This window comes from Amblyomma mixtum, chromosome 7 (assembly GCF_055824585.1).
Source record: "Amblyomma mixtum isolate Tamu chromosome 7, ASM5582458v1, whole genome shotgun sequence".
NCBI lineage: Eukaryota > Metazoa > Arthropoda > Arachnida > Ixodida > Ixodidae > Amblyomma > Amblyomma mixtum.
The window spans coordinates 145612549-145632066 of record NC_143018.1 but is presented as its reverse complement, the minus strand read 5'-3'; the positions used below and the strand labels follow the sequence as shown (position 1 = coordinate 145632066).

The 19518-nt window shown below is 48.7% G+C and overlaps 1 protein-coding gene across 10 annotated transcripts in view; it reads left to right on the top strand.

Annotated features, from left to right (window-relative positions):
- Positions 1–19518, top strand: part of LOC149337784 (muscle calcium channel subunit alpha-1-like) — a 615266-nt gene that overhangs the window by 312438 nt on the left and 283310 nt on the right. For all 10 annotated transcript variants that reach the window (XM_089553522.1, XM_089553521.1, XM_089553520.1 and 7 more), the window contains exon 2: positions 6166–6363. Coding sequence is in view for 9 of the 10 variants with exons in the window: in XM_089553521.1 (XP_089409647.1) it covers positions 6166–6363 (198 nt within the window). In the remaining variant the exon portion in view is untranslated. The remainder of the gene's footprint in view (positions 1–6165; positions 6364–19518) is intronic.

Genomic DNA, 19518 nt, shown 5'->3' with positions numbered 1-19518 from the left:
GACCGATCAAAGGAGCCGCCCTCGAAGCGTTTTCTCCTCTTCATGGACGCGTCCTTTGAGCGCTGTTCCGAAAATACCTCTCCCTTTTGTCTGCCTGCTTCTGGGGCTGCTTGGACACGCATCTCGTTACGCTGAAGAAGAGAGGTGGGAGGGAGTGTCCGTCGAGCCGTCGAGGGTACAGTAAAGCCAAACTCGGAAGGTGGTGAAAAAAACAGGGCAAAGAATAAACAGAGCGTAGAAGAAAGAAGAGCTGCTGCGCTCGAGGCTTGAACTAACTAACGCGGTTTGTTTCGCGGTCGCGCGCTACTGCGGGGGGCGTGTGTGGGCGCTGCGAGAGGGCGGAGGGGTCTCTCGGCGGCGACCTGCGTCCCGCCGCGGTTTCTGGGGGCACGCTGGTGAAGAGGGCCATTCCCGAACCTCGTTTGCTCGCACATTGGTCGACCCACGACATTCCTTTCCTTACCGACACCGGCAGAAAGAGGAAAGGCGGCAACGCTCGTTTAAGGCGAAGGCATAGTGCATCACATATCCATACAGTTTCTTACTATTACCATAGTCCTGACTATGCTATTACCTAGAGGGAAAGCTGGCGCCCCTTCTATGGGAGTTTGCACGGAGGCCCCTCGAGACCACTTCGGCCACCATGGGCGCTCAAAACATCATGGGTCGGTGAGCTACCGACCGCAGAACTGCAACTGTTGGCCATAAAATAATGCAAAAGCAAACGCTGTTCGATAATCAAGAATATCCTAATATTCAATATTCTGTATAATGACTGCAACTAAATGAGCAGAAAAGCATGTAAATGCAAAGTTTCCCCAAAATAAGAGATGGCTAGCTTTCCTATTGGTCAAGTAATGAGCACTACAAACACTAATATTTCCTGATTAACAGGCGCTTTTTTAAAAGTAAATATGTTTAAAGATTGTTGGTGCTTAGATACTTTTGTAGGTTTTTTAATGGCATTTCGGAAAAGTGAAACCTTTTATTGGCGCCGTGTGTAGTTGCGTTTTCACTACTACGGCTTTTGCACACTGCGTTCGTGCGAAAGTGGTCTGCGCACACACAAACAGAGTTTTCGGAATAAAACGTCTTAGTAGTGCCACTCCGTGTTCCCGAAAAAATACGATTGTCCCGCACCAAGTAGCCCACCGCCCCATGATGTTTTGAGCGTCCATGGTGGCTGAAGTGCAGCGCCGCCAGCTTTCCCTCTAGGTAATAGTAATACTCGCTGACATCTTATGTTCGAAGAAAAGTTCTTCCCGTGGTTTTTATGTGCCATTTAGAGGGAAATGTTCTCATACCGCGTTACAGGGACGTCATCCTCCACATTGGCCCAACTGCATGACACAAAAATCTCTGCCTCTCCCGTAACCGAGAGTAGAGTAAGCATGAAATGTTTACGGGCGTAACACATTGGTTGTAGATGGTACTAGTCAAAATCTTGAAATGGGTCTAGTGTTCAGCACACCACACCACACTCTTCTAGTTGCGTCGAAGCGATCGCCTGCTGTAGTGCGGGCTTAGGTAGGCAGCCGCGAACCGTGGCGGCCTTGTAGCTTTCGGGAGCGGCCGCATAATCATGGCGTTGCCGGCAGGGGCGAGCAGTCTTCTGCTGTGTCGTATCACTCGCAAAGCGATCGCTTTCCGCAAGACGCTTCCCATCTCTCCTTTCATCAGGCTCCGTTGCTCGGCTTAAGCAGCTGTGACGTTGGCGGCAATGAAATGCAGGACGATGCAGAATCGTACGCGGACACGACGACACGCAGGCCTGACAAGAATGTATCTGCAGCGCGTTCGAATACTCTGCGAGCGTGTATACGTCTGCCTGCCAAAGGGGGAACCATCATGAGCTGAAGGCCCAGCGGCCGGTCTTTTACATGCGTGAGTGTGGGACCGCAGCGCCATCCTTGGGAACGGCGCGGCAGCGCGGCCCTCTCTCGGAAAGTCTCGTTAAATCTCGTAAGGTGCCCGGATGCTCTCGTTTCAGTATGGTGTCTGGAACCATAGTTTCAGTGCCCGGATGTTGGCTCTAGGTCTCGGCGTGACGTCACCACACTGCCGAAAATGGGAGCTAAAAGCATTTCATGCTTAAAAAACTCTATGCACATATCAGACTTGAGAACCTCCTCACCTAAGACTGAACGAATTCGGCACCTCTTCGCGCTAACACCCGAAACGCTTTGTACCACGAAACTTGGGCATACACCCCGAGCTTTACCAGCGTCGTCGACTTAGTGCATTAACGGCAAAAGACTTTTTTAGTTAGGGCATCCCAAGAAATTTTGTCCACATTGAGCCAAAATAGTTACGCTTGCAGCCAGAGCAACCCCATCCACTGAGTGAACTCGTCGAAACAGCCTGAATTTCTTGGCCTACAGCGCCGGGGGTGACCGCGTTTTCCAAATTCTAAAAGCTGATGTAGATATTACTTACGGTGGGCTACAAGCCTTTCAATAAATAGTGTAGTGGTGAAAAGTTACGTACCGAATATAAATAACAAGCTTACTAGTAAGCACATCTTAGCTGTATTCTGATGCGCTACATCGATGACAATGATAGGCCGAAAAAAGCGTCCGTCTAACTCTGTAACTCAAAAAACATATTTTTTTTTAAAAATTGCCGGACATCTTAGGTGAAACACTCGGTATATACCAGGTGTTTCAGGGAAGATTTTAAGTAATTTTCAAAAATAAGCTCTTTGGCCTGAAGATATGGATTTTGCGGCATAGTATATTAACAGTGTTGGCGGACACCAGAAAACAGGTGAATTAACTTTTTAATCATTAGAGTAAGGCGCTCAATTGCAATTACAGATTTTCAGCCGTTCGTTAGTGATAGTCATATCAGTTTTAAGACTTTCGAAAACGCGATTAACCTCGGTGCTTTGCCTCGACGATATTTGGCCACATCATGCCAAAATTACGACGACGAAATACATGCGCGTTTAAATGACAATGACAAAATGCATGCGCTTTCGAAAAGCATGCAGGGAAAGCAACATTTCCAGTGCACGTAACTAATCAAAAAAGCCAAACTTTGTCGAGCCACAGCGCCAACTGTAATGGCGTTTTCTAAATTCTAAAAACTGATATGGCTATTACTAACAACTGGCTACAAATGTGCAGTTGCAACTAAACGCCTAGCTGTAATAATTGAAAAGTTAATTATTAAAAATTAGTCAACCAGCTTACTACTTAAAAAGATTCACCGGTTTTCTGGCGCCGCTAACACTCGCTCGTAATACTGTTCTGAAAAACTGTATTTTTACCTCAAAAAACCTATTTTTGAGAATTACTAAGTCTTCCCTAAAACACCTGGCACATATACACGTATACATACATATACACCTATATATTCATACACTTATACACGTGGGTGGGCGAATGAGACTAAGAAATTTTCAGGCATAAGGTGGCCGCAACTGGCGAAGGACCGGGAGACAAGGGAAAGGCCTTTGCCCCACAGTGGGCCGGCGTAGGCAGGATGATGATGATGATGATGGTGATGATGATGATACGTATGCATATACATATGCGGAAAAATCTTTCGACCTGTGTGCCCTATCTGGATCCATCAGCCCAGAGGAAGGCCTACTTTGGTCGAAAGGTTGACGCGAGTCTAACGTCTCACTCCAAAAAGCGGCGTTCTTTTCTCCTCTGTTCAGCGACACTGGAAAGCACCGAATCAAATTGAGTTTGAACTGAGGATAACCGCCCGAGCGGCGCCAACGTTTCCGTCTGGTGGCCTTTCACCCGCGCGCGCTTTTTCGTCGCCGATGTCAAGAGAGGCTCCTGAAAGCATGCGCTGAAGCGCACTGTCCAGGAGGAAGCCAAAATAGGGAGAAAAAGAGAAAAAAAAAGCATAAAACGGGAGTGGCGATGTGGCAGAGAGCTGCTTCACCTCGGCTCGCCAGAGGGCGCACTCAATTCAATTTAGTTTACTTCAAATCTCTTTTACAGAAAATACAAAACACTTTTTTCCCGGGCGGGGTGGTCCTTTTTGCTCGGCCTGCCATTACCCGAGGGTTTCGCACGGAGCCTAATTAGTGTACAGCGCCCCGCGTCTATTTCCGATTGATCTGCCGGCTGCTTTTGCTTCGGCCCGTTTCGAGCGCATACGCCTGATGAAGCGAGAGGCGAAAGCGATGCGTCCTCCCATGGATTCCGACGGAGGTGGCTTGTCGGCGCGTCCCTTTTTCCGTCGAACGGCCTTTCGGGTATAGAAATCGAATGAGATGGGACGCTTGAGACAGCAAAGCTCCTGTCTTTTTCATTGCCTGGCAGAAATAAAAAAGTGAGTGGTGGGAGGAAGCTCTGCCCTGCTGGGCTTCCTCCGGCCGTACCTGTCTTCTTGATTCGCCCAGTGCTGACCTTTCGCAACTCGGGGTACTTCTTCTGCTGCCGCGGCTGATACCCGCGATCTAAGCCTATTTGCATGGCCCACTTTCCCCTAGCTGTCCAGCACGGGCGAACTACACTCGGCCGGTTGGGGCGCATTGATCCTGCTGCATTTGTTTCCACGATCTGATTTCTTTAGCGGACGAAAGGATAGCAGCTCAGAAGAGCAGCGACAACAGTCGCACTTGCATGCCCTTATAAAAATGGTCTATAGACAGTGTATACACTTCTTATTTACTCTATTGACTTGCTATAGATATGTCTTTTTGTCTATTCATAGTTTATAGACTGTCTATACCTGCTAAAAGCCTACTAAAAGTGTATGGCCATAAATCTATAGATTGTCTATAGACTTTATAGACAAAAGTCTATAGACACTTTATAGACTGTCTAAAACGTTTTTTGTAAGGGGCAGCACCACTCGCACTGAGCTCAGGTTTCTTGTGACTGGAAGTTGTTGCTCATTTAATAGCATTTAAACAATTCCAAGTTCTTTTCGGAAGTACTATCGCAGGCATAGTGATAAAGGTAAAGAACTTGGTGCTGCGCTGCCGAAAATTTGTTGCACCGTGGGCTGTCTGCTATCAGACCGGTCGCGCACTGACACGGTGAAGCGCCGTAGCGCATCGTACATTGCTTTCTCCTCAATTTGTGCCCTTCCTGCGGCAGGGCTATTGTTTTTTCTCTTTCATTTTTCTGTGCCGGCCATGCTTCCAAAATCGAGACAAACTTTGAAATCCGGTTTGAGCGCGACAGCATAGCCCTGAGAATTAGTGAATCGCATAGAAGAGCCCTGGGAGGGTGTCTTGCGATCACAAACTTTCCCTCGTTCCGCTCCGTTACCGCCACTCCTCGTTGCCCTCAGTGCTGGAGTGCCAATCAATCGCGTCGGATCAGCTCTAAAGTGCAGGCAAAGAAACGGGGCACTTGTTTGCAGTGCTGCCATCTAGTGCCCCGGATGGAGCAGTCGCCGCTGGTCCTTGAAACACGCGTGTGCGAACCCGCTGCGGTGAGGGATCGCGTACTGGGCGTACAGGGTCAATCACACTTAGCGGGAACACGGCTCCGCGTTGCTGCGCGCATGCGGAGCGCCATTACGGCCAAGCCTGTAGCAAACTCATGCAAAGGGGCAGATCGCACGAAGCACCACGTCAGGGTCTCGTGTGCCACTCTGCATTGATTCATGACCGCGTTAGAACAGTGGCATTCCGCGCGCGCGTGGCCACGCAGAGCCGTGTTCCCGCTAAGTGTGACTGGCCCTGTCCATGGCAGTCGCTGCGGAGTGCGCGACTTCCCTCCACTCATTTCGCGTTTCGAGACGCGCTGGCGGACAGGACACAACTGTTTGGTTGCTTTATTGTCGTTATCCTTTTACAAAAAAAGTTTTAGACAGTCTATAGAGTGTCTATAGACAAATCCCAGAGAACAGTATGTAGGCAATACAAATGCCACAGGCAGTCTATGGACAATCTACAGATCTATGGCCATACACTTTTAGTAGACTTTTGTCTATAGACAGTCTATATATAGACTTCTTATTGACTCTATTTACTTCCTATAGGTATTGCTTTTGGTCTATTCATAGTCTGTAGACTGTCTATAGGCCATTTTTTTAAGTGTCGTTGGCTAAAATTTAGAAAGAACATTTTGGAATCGCGTTCCGTGTAGCTTTTCGCGCGGTGTGCAACATCAGTGAGGAAACATTTAAACCTTCTTCTTGTGCATTGCAAACTGTGTTGGCTTAACGCATCTCTGTTGTTTGCAGGCGGTGGTCGCGAGGGGGCGCCGGCGCCGTGCCCCGAGGCGGGTCGCCATGAGTCGTGGTCGTCGCGCCGGTGGCCGTCGCTTCCCAACCTCGCGGCCGGCAGCCGACCGCGCCGCAGCTCGCCCGCCTGCTGCTGGGACTCGCCGGCCTCGCTCGTCGTCCACGCGGCCTCCGTCAGGAACACCACCACCACCACCGGTGAGACCCTCCTACTCCTCCACGGCTTTCAACCGGATCCCTTATAAAAATGGCCTATAGAGAGTCTATAGACATCTTACTGTCTCTATTGACTTCCTATAGATATTGCTTTTTCTCTATTCATAGTCTGTAGACGGTCCATAGACAAAAGTCTACTAAAAGTGTATGGCCGTAAAACTATAGATGGTCTATAGACTGCCTGTGGCATTTGTATTGCCTATAGACTGTTATTAGTCTATAGACCTCATAGACAGAAGTCAAGAGACACTCTATAAGCCGTCTAAAACTTTTTTGTAAGGGATGCGCCTTGTCTAAAGGCAAGGCGACGATCACGATGAAACACAGTCCCGGCAGTTCTCTATAGAGGCAGCGTAATGGAAGGCTAAACGCAGACGATTCTTTTGTTGGGGTCAAGGAGAGCAAAGACTGGCAGCGCTGTCTCCCTTACTATCAGTCCTACTGTTTGTGCGCTGCGAAAACCAGAGAAAAAATTGGCTGAGGCTTAGCTAAGGTTAAGCCTAGTCAGATGCGAAGCATATTGATGGCTAGGCTTGGTAATACATGCTTTCCTTGGTTGAATACTTGGTCATTTTAATACAACCACTAGAAGTGTAGCACGCCGCTTAGCCAGACGTTCATCCCGCTCTTCATCGGTCTTTGTGGCACGCTGAAGCTTTCGCTTCTCGTTCAAATCAGCCCTGCTTCTAGGCGGCACCCCAACACCTGGCCGCCTCGTAAGTGCTCGGAGAGCGAGGCAAGCTCAGCTTTATACCGCTGCTGTAGCGTCACGTACGTGAGCTGCAGCGCCTCTGATGTGGAGCCTCCACCGCCGCGGCCGACCGCGCGAGCCGGCAGCCCATCTCTCTTCTGCTGTGACGTCATGTTGTCACGTGGTGTCACGTGGTCACGCTAAAGGTCAATGGTAGCTCCACCGCCGCGCTCGACGGGCTGTAGTCCCTTACAAAAATGCTTCTTGAGACAGTGTTGAAGTTCTCATGAGCAGACTCAACACGCCGTGTTGAATTTTTGTTGTGACAAGGATGGGCTAGTGTTGGGGAATTATTGAGGCCGAGTTGAAACTCATTGGAAAAGTGGCAACTGTGCTAGAGTTGAGCATTCTCAATGAAAGTTCTGCTTTGCGTTCATGTTGAATTCATGTTGGAATTACGGGAGTGAATCAACACGCCATTCTGAATCTTGGCTGGGGTAAAAAAGCAAAAAGAAATCTTGGGAATACATTTGTATTGCGCCAGATGGACCGACTACCAATACAATTTTCGGCGGTATATTCATTTGTTGCTGCAATTTCTCGTTAACGTGAAGCCGTCATCCCCTGTGACGTAGTGCTCCACATATACGCACAAACACGTATGTATTTAAATATATATATATACATACATACACCCTAGCCCTACACATCCATCAGATAAAGAGCATGGGACTGCACACGAGGCTATACAATGAACTGACTAATGGTGTCTTCGACTGGTCGCTCCCACGAACCGGTTCGGATTTGGCAACGTGAGAGCCGCTCTAGCTCCGAGCGCACAGCGAGACCGGTCAAGCCGAATGGTCAGCAAGTTTTCAGAGCGAAAGCGCAAGAAGGAAGGAAAGGACCTAACTTCCGGAATCGCCACACCGCAGTGGCGCTGCCGCTGGTGTCAACGACAGCAATCACACAGTCTGCATCGCCCCCGCCGCCGCTGAACCTGTATCGCTGCCCCAGCAGTTCTTCGTCTCCGGCTCGCGTCGAAAAAAAAAAAATTAGTGTCCCGTTGTACCACTCTGGATATGCCGCGGCAGCCCCCAGATGTGACAGTAACACAGACGGCGTACCCAGCTTAATGATTCGTCTGCTTTTCGACATTTCCCCTCACAAAGCCACACAGCAGGGACGTTTAAAGCGCCAAAACTTGCTTCTACGGATGCGTAAGAATGCCTCGCCAGACCGGTCGTGATGTGCCCTGGCTACCCTGGCTTCGCATCCGCCTCCGCGAAACGGCGGAAGTGGCTCTGTCACGTGAACACATCTCGGGGCCGCTCCGACTTTTTTCTCGAAGCGCCTCAGAGCGCTCTGAGCTGGAGGCGGGCGCTCTGAAAGAACCAGCCGAATGTAGTCAGAGCGCTTGATTTCGACCAGCCGAACGTGCGGCTGCATCTCAGAGCGCTCTAGAGCGATCTGAAACGACCAGTCGAAGACACCATAAGAGTTCATCTTACGATCTTAAATGCAACCTCGGCTTCGCCCTTATATAGTCCTACTCAGGGGTGTCCGGACCTGCGCAGGTTGTGGCCTGTCGATCAGCAAAGTTATGTCAGTTATTACTATTAATATTTATTTATTTTATGGGTAGTAGAAGTAATCAAGTTTATATGCAACGGTCTGTTCTTTGACGACCTTGATTCATTCATAAACAACATAAATAAAGCAATAATTAAGCGCTCTTTTTTATGAAAGCACATACGAATCCTCCAAAGTAGGTATGCCTGAATGAGCATATTTCACTTTTTTCTATGCAAGAAAATGACTTTGAGCGGTTTATGAGAGTTTTAACGGGTGCTGCATGCGTTCTTAATATGTGTAATGTGATCAGGTTCTGTTTACACGATGCATGTCGAAATTATTTCATTTAGTTAGGCTTAAAAACGGCTGCCTTGAGATGATTCAACCAAAATTCAACAGAAATTGCTCAACAGTAAATCTCTTGACTACGCTCAGCAAAAATTCCGTGTAGCAGGTGTTGAGTAGGCTCAACATACATTGAGTTCATGTTGGTTTCCAGTTGATTCAACAGGAGCTCAACAAGGCGTCAACTGAAGCTCAAAAGTCATTTTTGTAAGGGGTGTAGCTCTAGTAATATGCTTCGCATAAAAGCGAAGCGCGGATCGATTGACTCCTTGCTGAACCCCGCTTGACTTCCTTCACCAGACGTGTCTCATCCTTCAACCTGACGTCCCGTGCATTCTGCAGTTACATTTGCGTATGCCATGTGTGTGTGCAGCCTATGGCAGGTGGCGCCTCATCTCCGCTCGATGACACGTGCGCCAGTTTGTTTAATTTTTTGTTTATTTTGACCCCGCAATAACATTCCATGTAGGGAATCATTTCCATCTGTTCACGCAACGCAGTGGTCCGATACAAATGCCAAGCACAGAGTTCTTATGTCAGACAGAAATTAGAAGCCGTATTTTGCGCACCACGAGATATCCCTGCTTAGTTCGGGGGTCAAAATGGGGTCTCCAGATTTAAAAAAAAAAATTATTGTCGAAGGCGCTGTTATTAAGGAGATCATCCTCTGTGGAGTTTGTGGAGCATGGAATTAATGGCAGTTTCAGTGCAATGGGAGTATACGACGGAGGGACACATAGTAGACCAAGCTATCATAAACGCATTAATTTCCTGATGGCTCAGCTGGTCATAAGATTGGTAGTGGGAACCCGACAATGAGATGCACACTTAACCGACTAAGAATTAGCGACAATAGACGTGAGCGCTGAGCACGAAATAGAGGAGCACATTCTAGAAAAGTGGGGCGCACATTGAAATGGAACGAAATGAAATAAAAAAGTGAAATAGGCAACAGAGTGGAGAGGACGCCACGACTCTGGTAAACCTGGCAAATTAGCCCCGCCGAGGTGTCTCAGTGGCTACGGCGCTCGGTTGCTGACCCGAAAGTCGCTGGTGCGACCCCGGCCGCGGCGGCAGAATCGTGGCGCCCCTCGGCGGACTCCCCGGCGGACGGAAACTTTCCTCCAGACAGACGAGACCTGGTGTCAGAGTAGGAACGCATCGCCACCGGCGGCGCACTCGGCGGGTTCATACATCTCTCCACGAATAACATCTTGAACATCGATATACTGCACACACGCACGCACGCGCGCCATTGAGCACAATGGTCGAAACATTCCAGAAATCGAATTAATCTGGTTGAATTACCTAACCGCCAATTAGCATAATTAACTATGCATGCATCGGAACATGTCCTCAATACCCCACAGCAAGTCAGACAAAAACGCATTTGCCAGGGCCACCTCCATCCTATTTAATCCGTCGAGCATTTGTGGTCAAGCCAGGATTTACTTTCGCGAAAATATGGACATGTTTCTGGCCATTCAGAAGGCCGCTGCGGACCCTCCGGAGTGGCTCTCAAAACTAGAGCCGCTCTGTACATTGACTGAATTTTAATTAGACGAGGCCAGATTCTTGCTGGCTGACCACGAGTCGTATGTACATAGCGTTTATTGTGTTTTGTTGATTGTTTGGTTTGTCCAATTTTCTGTGTAAAAGCCAGGCAATAAAGAAAAAAAAAGAGCATTTGTGGTCAACGGGTGAAGTGTGCCCGTCTCGCAATCTGAGGTTCGTTGGTTCGAATCCTACCTAATTTACTCCAATTTACTTTTCTCCGCAATTACTTTATTTTGCATATATGAACATCCCTGAGACGTTTGCTACCTACCAGAGGACTACTAATTTGTCTTTCGCCGCGTCGATTCCGTGCGTTGACGGACTAGCACCTGTGCAAGGGAAGCAAGAGTGAGATCACTGGGGTGTTTGAATTACCCGCGCGAAGTCATGTGGTTGTGACGTCACGACTCCGTCAATTAGGCCGTTTTCGGCCACGCCGCCGGTCAACGCCGGTTTTTCTGAGAGGCGGGGCCTTTAAAGCTCGCGCGTTAGAAACACCCAGTTATTTCGAAATTAAGTAGGGAGATAGTGGCAATCATTCGCTTCAGTTTACTGTCATGAATACACTCGCCAGAAGCTAGTACGCAAAGAATGCGGTACACGAAGACAAAAGATGATTTTCGTCACGAACTGAGCATGCACGTGCCGTGCCGAGAAACAAAAACATAGAAAGTTTCAATGGGAGGGCTAATCCAGTCGCTAGGAGGAAGAAAAGCACATAAAAGACAGTTGTGAGTGTTCGTGATCGAGGTGCTCGCCGCTGATGGCCGGTGCGAAAGAGTGATAGGGCTGATAAGATATCGACAGATAATTAGATGGAGGTACAGATACCTCAGGAAAACGAAGCATGCCTGCGGTCGCTGGGCAGCCGAAGTACGCGAAAGTGCTAGGAATGGGGCACCAGAACTCTGGAACACCGTGAGCTCTGCGGGAAGGAGAAATGGAAGAGAGGAGGAGCAGATACAAGGCTCTGATGGCAAGAAGAATTACATTGCTGAAGTTATAGCCTCCTCGTACTTAGCATGAAAGGTGCCTACCCCAGAAGGACGTCAGTGGATCTGGACAGTCTGCGGAGCATGGCGCAAACGGCTCTTCAAATCCCTCCCGCATGTTTTAAAGCGCATCGTCCTTTTTCGAACGCCTCCCTTGTCCTTGTGAAAAAACCAGCCAAAAAGACGGGGACAAAGGAGAGACGAGGCACACACAACGACTGTGTGTGCCTCGTCTCTCCTTTGTCCCCGTATTTTTGGCTGGTTTTTTCATAAGTGTGTACCAACTAAACCAGATTTCAACTCTTCCCTTGTCCTTGCCTCCGAGCGGTTCGCCAGGCTTCCGAGAAAACCTGCGCTCGTAAGCAACGTGGCAGCGTTGTGTTGCTCAAGGACGATGGCAAAAAAAAAAAAAAAAGGATGGACTCAAACAGGATGGCAAACGATAATGAATAAGGAATATCGAATTCATCATTGGGGGTACAGCGCGAAGAAGACGAAGGACGAAGCAAGAACACTACACAGACGAGCGCCGACTCGGAACTAACTTTTTTATTGAAAGGAGCAAACATATATACACAAAAATCACGCGGTAAAAACAGGGCAAAGAACATTGGTCCAGCAAAATCAACCCCAACTTTCCATCCTTCTTCAATGTATATCGTATTCATCACGACAAATAGCCGCCGCTGAATCTGGCGTGGCACAGTGGTAGTTATCCTGTTATTTTTTTGTTGTTGTTGCTTCACGGCGAAAGAACGGAAGGCAGAGGCAGAACATTTTAATCAACGTGGTCACAACTTCGATGAACTTAAAAGTGCACTGAAGAGGAATCTCCACTTGTATTTTTACCGCTTGAACTCGATCTACACGTTCCGAGCGTTCTTAGAAACTTCGAATTATTCCACTGTGCCGCCGGTTTCCGTAATTTAAATCCGAATAAACGTCTCGGCTCCCGCCTTTTTTTTTTTTTGAATTCCTCGTTGACGGTGGGAGGAGTCAACGAACTTTTCACCCAGTCCTGTGGCGGCTTGCCGCTCTGCCATCGGCAGACTGATACGTAGTGATCGGCGAAAGCAAATAATCCGCTCGTATTTTTAATTCTGTGGGTCCAATTTGCAACTGTGTGGTCTCTGACTAGATCTATTTAGTCACGGAAACCTCAGAAACATAATAAAAGCGAGAGCAATGCCGCCACGCAACTGCCTGAAAGGCTCTCCATGCGTTGGTCGACTCTTCCCACACTCTGAAGGGGAATAAAAAAAAAAGGCGGGAGCCCGACGTTAATCAGATTTAAATTAGAGAAATAGGCAGCACAGGGCAATAACTAGATGTTTATAAGAATGCTTGGAACGTGTAGATCGAGTTCCCGCGGCAAAAAGACCAGTTCAGATTCCTCTTCAGTGCATCTTTAAGCTTAATCATTCTTCAGTTAGGCTTCAAACCTGCAAGGGACAGAAAATAGAGAGGGCCGTTCCTAATGAACAAGTTTACAACCTTACAGCTGGAATGTGCATTCCGGCACTGGCGTAATTGTTTAAATAGGTCTTGCACATGGTCAGAGTATTTACCAGCACTTCATACCGCCGCTTAATCGTTTCTTTCACCTTGCCCTTCCTCCCCGACCCGTCCTTTACTCCCTCAATGACATTTTTTTCTCTCTCTTCTTTGTTCAATGTTATTTTTAATGTTGGTTGTGTGTAGTGCTTGCTGCTTCGAGATCACCCTGGGATATCTTTCAACCGCGTAACGAGATGCCACAGCATCCACTGTGTTCTGTGCACTCTGCAAGACATTTGTGCCGTGTCTTGCGTTGGGATATGCGAAACTCCAGAGCTCATTTTCGCTCTCCCCGGTGAGAAACACGTGAATGAAGTTCGTAGCTGCGATAATTGAGACAGACGCATACATTCTGGCTTTTTGTTCGTTTCTCATCCGTGGTATGCTAACTGGTAGAGCGACTGCTCCGGTCAAGCGGTGGTCCCGGGTTCGAACCCCGGACCAGGACGAATTTTTCTTTAACTACGAAGTTTCTGAGAAAGCTGTATAGCTTTCCTTTGTAGCCGTACGGCTGCGCCTGGGTGGATGTCAGTGGGTAATTACTCCCTTATTACAAATCTACTCCACCTTGGGGGATTCCCCTAAACATTTGACCTAGGTATGCTAATATTAGGCAGTGAAAAGCCTGTTTACGATCTGGCTTGCGGATGCTGCTCTGTGATCTCTTTCATGCTTGCATTCTGAACATCCCTCTTAATGTGCATGTCTGCGAAAACCACGTAGTGGCAATAAGGAAAACGCGGTTAAATAAATGAATTCTTCCGTTGAAGCGGGGCTGATAGTTGCTACGCTGGTACTGAAAAACGCGCCCCCCTGCCTTCTTCATAAAGGCGCTTCTACTTGTCGGTTGCTTGGTTGGTTTATGGGGGTTTAACGTCCCAAAGCAACTCAGGATGTGAGGGACGCCGTAGTGAAGGGCTCCGGAAATTTCGACCACCTGGGGTTCTTTAACGGCATGCATCTAGCTATTTGCATAGCCTTTAGCGTAAGTCTGCTTTTTATTTCTTGACGGGGCGATATTCATACAATAACAGCGCAACGGCTGCAGCCCAAAGAAGCCACAGGGAAGGAAGAGCGGAAATGACAAATACAGCGCTGACTCTGAACAGTTTATTCAGGCGCAAAACACCCAGCTTTTTACATGTGCTGTGTGTTTCAGCAAGTGAAGATGCTGAGAAGAAGCAGGTTGCAATCCACTCGAGACACTATAGAAGCATACTAAATCAAGAATGCTGGGCCACGTTGTGTTAGCGATATCTCGATTTTATAGAGCGGAGAAAATGTTTCCATCGCGGGTTTTGCTTTAAAGTTGCAGCACGTGTACCTGTGCGGTTTGCGCCTGCGCACGTCTGAGGCCTTCTTTCTTCTGTGTGTCTTCTTTGACCTGGAGCCGTTGCGCTATTATTCTATGGAAATGTCCCAACTACAGCACCAACTAGCCCAACAATTAACACTCCTCAAGTCCTTTTAAGGCGAAAGCCTTTAATGCCTCATCGTTGTTGACAGAAGGTCGTCAGCAGAAGCTTGTCAGCAGAGATGCCACGCTTTTGACGGAGGGTCCACCGAGATATGTGACACAGTTACTGCGTAATTTGCTTTCCTCAAATACAATTTTCATTTTCTTCATTACGGCCCCTCTTTCTCTTTCTTCTTTCGCTTCCACTTCCTCCCTTCCTGCACGGTGCGGTTCAGGTGTCCGCCGAGATGACAGAGAATTACTGCGGCATTTCCTTTCCTCAAAAAGCGTTGCGTTCAAAGGGCAGCGCATCGCGCCGAACGGGTGGTAGCGTTCCGTAGACTCCCTGGCAGCGCTACAACACGCTGTCGCGTTCCACTCCTAAAGGCGAAGCTTAAGCGTCATTAATTAGCAGTTAATTAGTGTTTAGGCAAAAATCAGTAATTAGCAATGAATTAGTAATTTGTTATTAGTTAGTATTTAGTGCTTAATTATGTGTGACGTCATCCAGAGGTGGTGGTGGTGGTGGTAAACGTTTATTTGCTCTATTTTACAATATTTTTTTTGCGGCTTCAGATGGTGTCTTCCATCTTATCATAAGGGTCGGTTCCCCTAGTCCAGGGCTCCGCTGAGGGTAGCTGCCCTGCGTGCACGCCTGACTAGTTCTTGTTGGACTTTCAGGATGTCGTTGGATAGCATCCTCTCCCACTGTTCCGCACTCGGGTTTTCAATGACGGATAGCTTGTCTATTTTCTGGCATGCCCATGTGGTATGGCATAATGTTGGTTTGTCTCCACACCACAGGCACTCGCTCTTGTACTGTGTGGGGTAGATTTTGCTTAGGATGTTTGGGCACGGGAATGTTCCCGTTTGTAACTGCCGCCATGCTACGGCGTCTTCTCTATTGAGTTGTTTGTGTGGGGGCGGGTATTTTCGTCTGATCCCTCTTAAGAATCTCTGTATAGCTTTGGGCTACCAACTCGGGTTCCTCAGCGGTGTCGGGAATGTTGGATGCTCGGTTTGTTGCGTACCCTCGACCTATCCTATCCGCCTCCTGATTTCCCGTAATGTCGGTACGTCCCGGTACCCAAACTATCGTGTGTTTAGCCTGGTTGTTTTCGGTTTTGCCACTTGAGCGGAGAATGCGGAGCTCGCTGTGGCTGATTCTACCGTTTAGGTAGTTGCGGCATGCAGCTTGTGAGTCGGTGAGCATTGTTAAGGACCTGTTGAATCGGTAGCCCTCCGCTGCCGCTAGAACCATGGCTGCCTCTTCGGCCTCGACTACCGTACAGTTCCGGATTGACACGCTGGTGATTTCTTTTAGGTCCGAGTTGATCACCGTTGCCACTTTGCTTTTCTTGTGGTTTCTGTTACCAGTGTATGTAGCGGCGTCTACGTACACAGTGTGGTTTGTAGTTGCCAGTATTCTTTGTACGTACTCTGCTCTTGCTTCTCTTCGCACCATGTGTAGGTTCGGGTCCATATTCCTTGGTATCGGTGCTACTTTGATGGTGTTTCTGTATTCGTCTGGTATCGTCTCCATGCTTTGTGTCTCCTTTATTGTAGCTTCACCGCCGTATCTGCTCAGGAGTCTTCTGCCCGTTGCCGATAGTTTTAGTCTTTCGATTTGTGCTATTATTTGCGCTTCTTGGAGTTCTTCGAGACTGTTGTGTAGCCCCTCCCATACTACCACTGCACAAAATACGAAATGCAACAAGCGGACGCAATCCTGAGGAAAGCCCTCAAGACGGCGCCTCACGTACCGCAATCCACACCAACCGACAAACTACTGGCTCCAGAGGTGGTGTCACCAGTGTCACAGAGGTAGTCAAAAGTGGTACGGAAAACGCTTTCGCCTCTACGCACTTTAGACAAAGTGCCCCATAAATATTTCGATTTTCATCAGGCCTTTGACCCCGAGGCTCAAGCACTGTTTTTTGAGCCAAAATTTACCACCTCAATATTTAGGAAACGCGACAGGGTGATCTTAAATCTATCAGTTATGTTCCTTGCCGCTGTGTTGAGGCTCAAGCAGGATTTTCTTCTTCGCACGCCTTTTTCGTTTTTGTCCTTTCGTACAAATTTCTGTTCGCGCTGCAGCTAACTGTGTTAAAAGATAAAAGGGTTTATATGCATGAATTGCACCGCACGAGATTGGAACGTCGCACACAACGCCTGCCTGGCATCGCACAACCAGTCTGCTGTTTCTTTAGGCAGAATTATTCTTGTGCTGAGAGCCGTTGACTTGCCTGCATAATCTAGCAAGCTTGTTCGCGATTTTGCTGCCATGTGCCTCGTTTCAAGACGTCGGCCGTAAACGGGCAGCCATCCTTATGTGCCTTCGCTGCAAAAAAAGACTGAAGCACAGGTCACGGCTCAGGGCTGTTCTGTGAAACATTAATAAGCGGTCAACTTTATAACACCTTTTTTTTCTGTTCGCTGGTCGTACACCCCTAATGATCTGAAAATTGTTTGGTTTGGTTTATGAAGTTTAACGTCCCAAAGTGACTAAGGCTATGAGAGACGCCGTAGTGAAGGGCTCGGGAAACTTCGACCGCCTGGGGTTCTTTAACGTACACTGACATCGCACAGCACACGGGCCTCTAGAATTTCGCCCCCATCGAAATTCGGCCGCCGCGGCCGGGATTGAACCCGCGTCTCTCGGGGCACCAGCCGAGCTCCACGGTGGGGCCATCCGAAAGTTGTGGTAAATTCCTTGTTGCGACCTGAGGCTGGTCTTCTACCGAGATGGCTGCAACCTCAAGACCAACTGCGTTTGGGCGCGATCTCTGATCTTCAAGACCTTTGATTTTGTTTGTGTTTTCAACGCTTCCTTGTTATTGGTCCGCTTGCTATAAACCTCCAGTTGTTAGCCGAGCTCGTGCTGTCTCTCTTTTTCCCTCTCCGTTTCTGCGGTGACCCATGTAAGACATGCAGCCTCTGCGGCTACAAACGCCCACTACTTTACGGTTCCGTATCCGTATGAGGCTACGTGCCATTCAGAAGCGTTTCGGGCAGCTACTGCATTGAAAATAGCTTCAACAGCAGCGTACAGGGGGTACAGCAGGCCAGAAGCCGCTCGGGCTTAGTTTTTCATTTTATTGTATTGCATTATGTTTTGTTGTATTAACGTGTTATTCTCAGTTGTATTTGCTTTGTCCCCCCCCCCCCCCTCCCCTTATGTAGTGCCTCAACAGAGGCCTTTAAGGGTAAAATAATGATGATGATGGGAAATCGGCCGGCGGTCTGCGCACTTTCGTCGCCCTGCCCAGTTGCGGCAGAACACCACGTGGAGTGCACTGGTTGAATGTTTCGCTCCTTGTCTGTGCCTATCTCATTTGCCATCATTTGCCACTGTCCGCAAAACCGTCACACTGCAAGGTCTCCCAGCGAACCGCTCGGCAGCTGCATCGCCCGAGCGCGTTGGGAAGAATATGGCGGACGATGCGAGCCGCTCAAGAAAGGAGGCTGGGCGAGGAGGAACTCGCCGCCACTTAGCAGAGCTGATCTAGGGACTTTGGTCATACCCAGCCACCTTGTCGGAGCTGGAGCCCACGCTCGCCCACATCTCTTCACGGTGCACACTCCCCGGGTTCCTTTCTGCTGAGCTGGCCTTTTTCTCTTCACAATTTCGCGATATATGCCCGCATATACCCTGGGGTCTACTCCCCTTCCTGTCAACTATGGGGCCAACATGCCACCCTATCCCGCATACTCTGGGTTTGCCCTCGGGACTCCACCCCTCGAGGTCTGCAGCTCTCGAATCAAGACCAGTGGGAAGCCGCATTGCTCAGTTCCGACTCGGACACACAGATCCGGGTTGTGACAAGAGCCCTAGAAGTCACCGAACGCCACGGGCTCATGGCCACTTGATGGGGCTATAATCCCACACCGTCTGCTACATTTGTGGACGGAATAAATAAAGTTTATTCTCCTCCTCCTCCTCCCTCTGCAGGTCAACTGGTTAATCCCCTTTAGCAGCTATCATGCCTGGACAACAAGACTCACCCTCCCCATCCTAACACCATTTCAACTTCGCACCGTCCTCCCCCTTACCGGGCTTTCGGCCTCGGACCTTGTCTAAACCCCGCCAGTGATGCCCAGACGAAGACAAGTCCTCTTGCACCCTGAGGTTTGCCCTCTCTTGTTCACTTTGTGGTCATGAAGGCCCAAATGTTTTAGGGGAATCCCCCAAGGAGGAGTAGATTTGTAATAAGGGAGTAATTACTCATTGACGTCCACCCAAGCGCTGCCATACGGCTACAAAGGAAAGCTATACAGCTTTCTCAGAAACTTCGCAGTTAAAGAAAAATTAGTCCTGGTCCGGGGTTCGAACCCGGGACCACCGCTACACCGGGGCAGTCGCTCTACCAACTGAGCTAACCGGGACGGCAAGCTTATGGTAGGGCGAGAGCGAATTGATCAATAACTCGAAGTGGGAACAGTGTTGACCAAATGTTTTAAAGGAATCCCCCAAGGTGGAGTAGATTTGACCAACCACCTGACCAACCTCCCTCGTCATACTGTTTCATCCACTCATCATCATCAGTGTTATGATGCGTGCTAGAAGAAGACAAAGTTTGTTCCTGATTCCTTAAGATTTCCTCAGGACATCATCATCATGCTGGGGCGCATCATTTCTCAGGGCTGTTGCGGCCTATACCGCCCCGACTTCCAGGCGACAGAGGGCACCAACTCGCCGCTTGAGATTGGCTCCGCCTGTTCGTGGCGCTGTTCATTTGGCCATTGGGAAATTAGACGCTCTGCCGTTGTCCTCCCATACACTTCTTTTCAGGAGGAACCCGGCCAAATTTTAAACGGTAAAATCGTACCTTGCGTGATGAAATACAGCTTGTGGTATGGCACTCTTTGGGGAAAAGCTGTCCTTGCGCGGTTAAAATTGATCATCACCTTTTAGCAACGTCAAGCAACGGTTATCACGTATCGACCACCCTTGTGAGGTA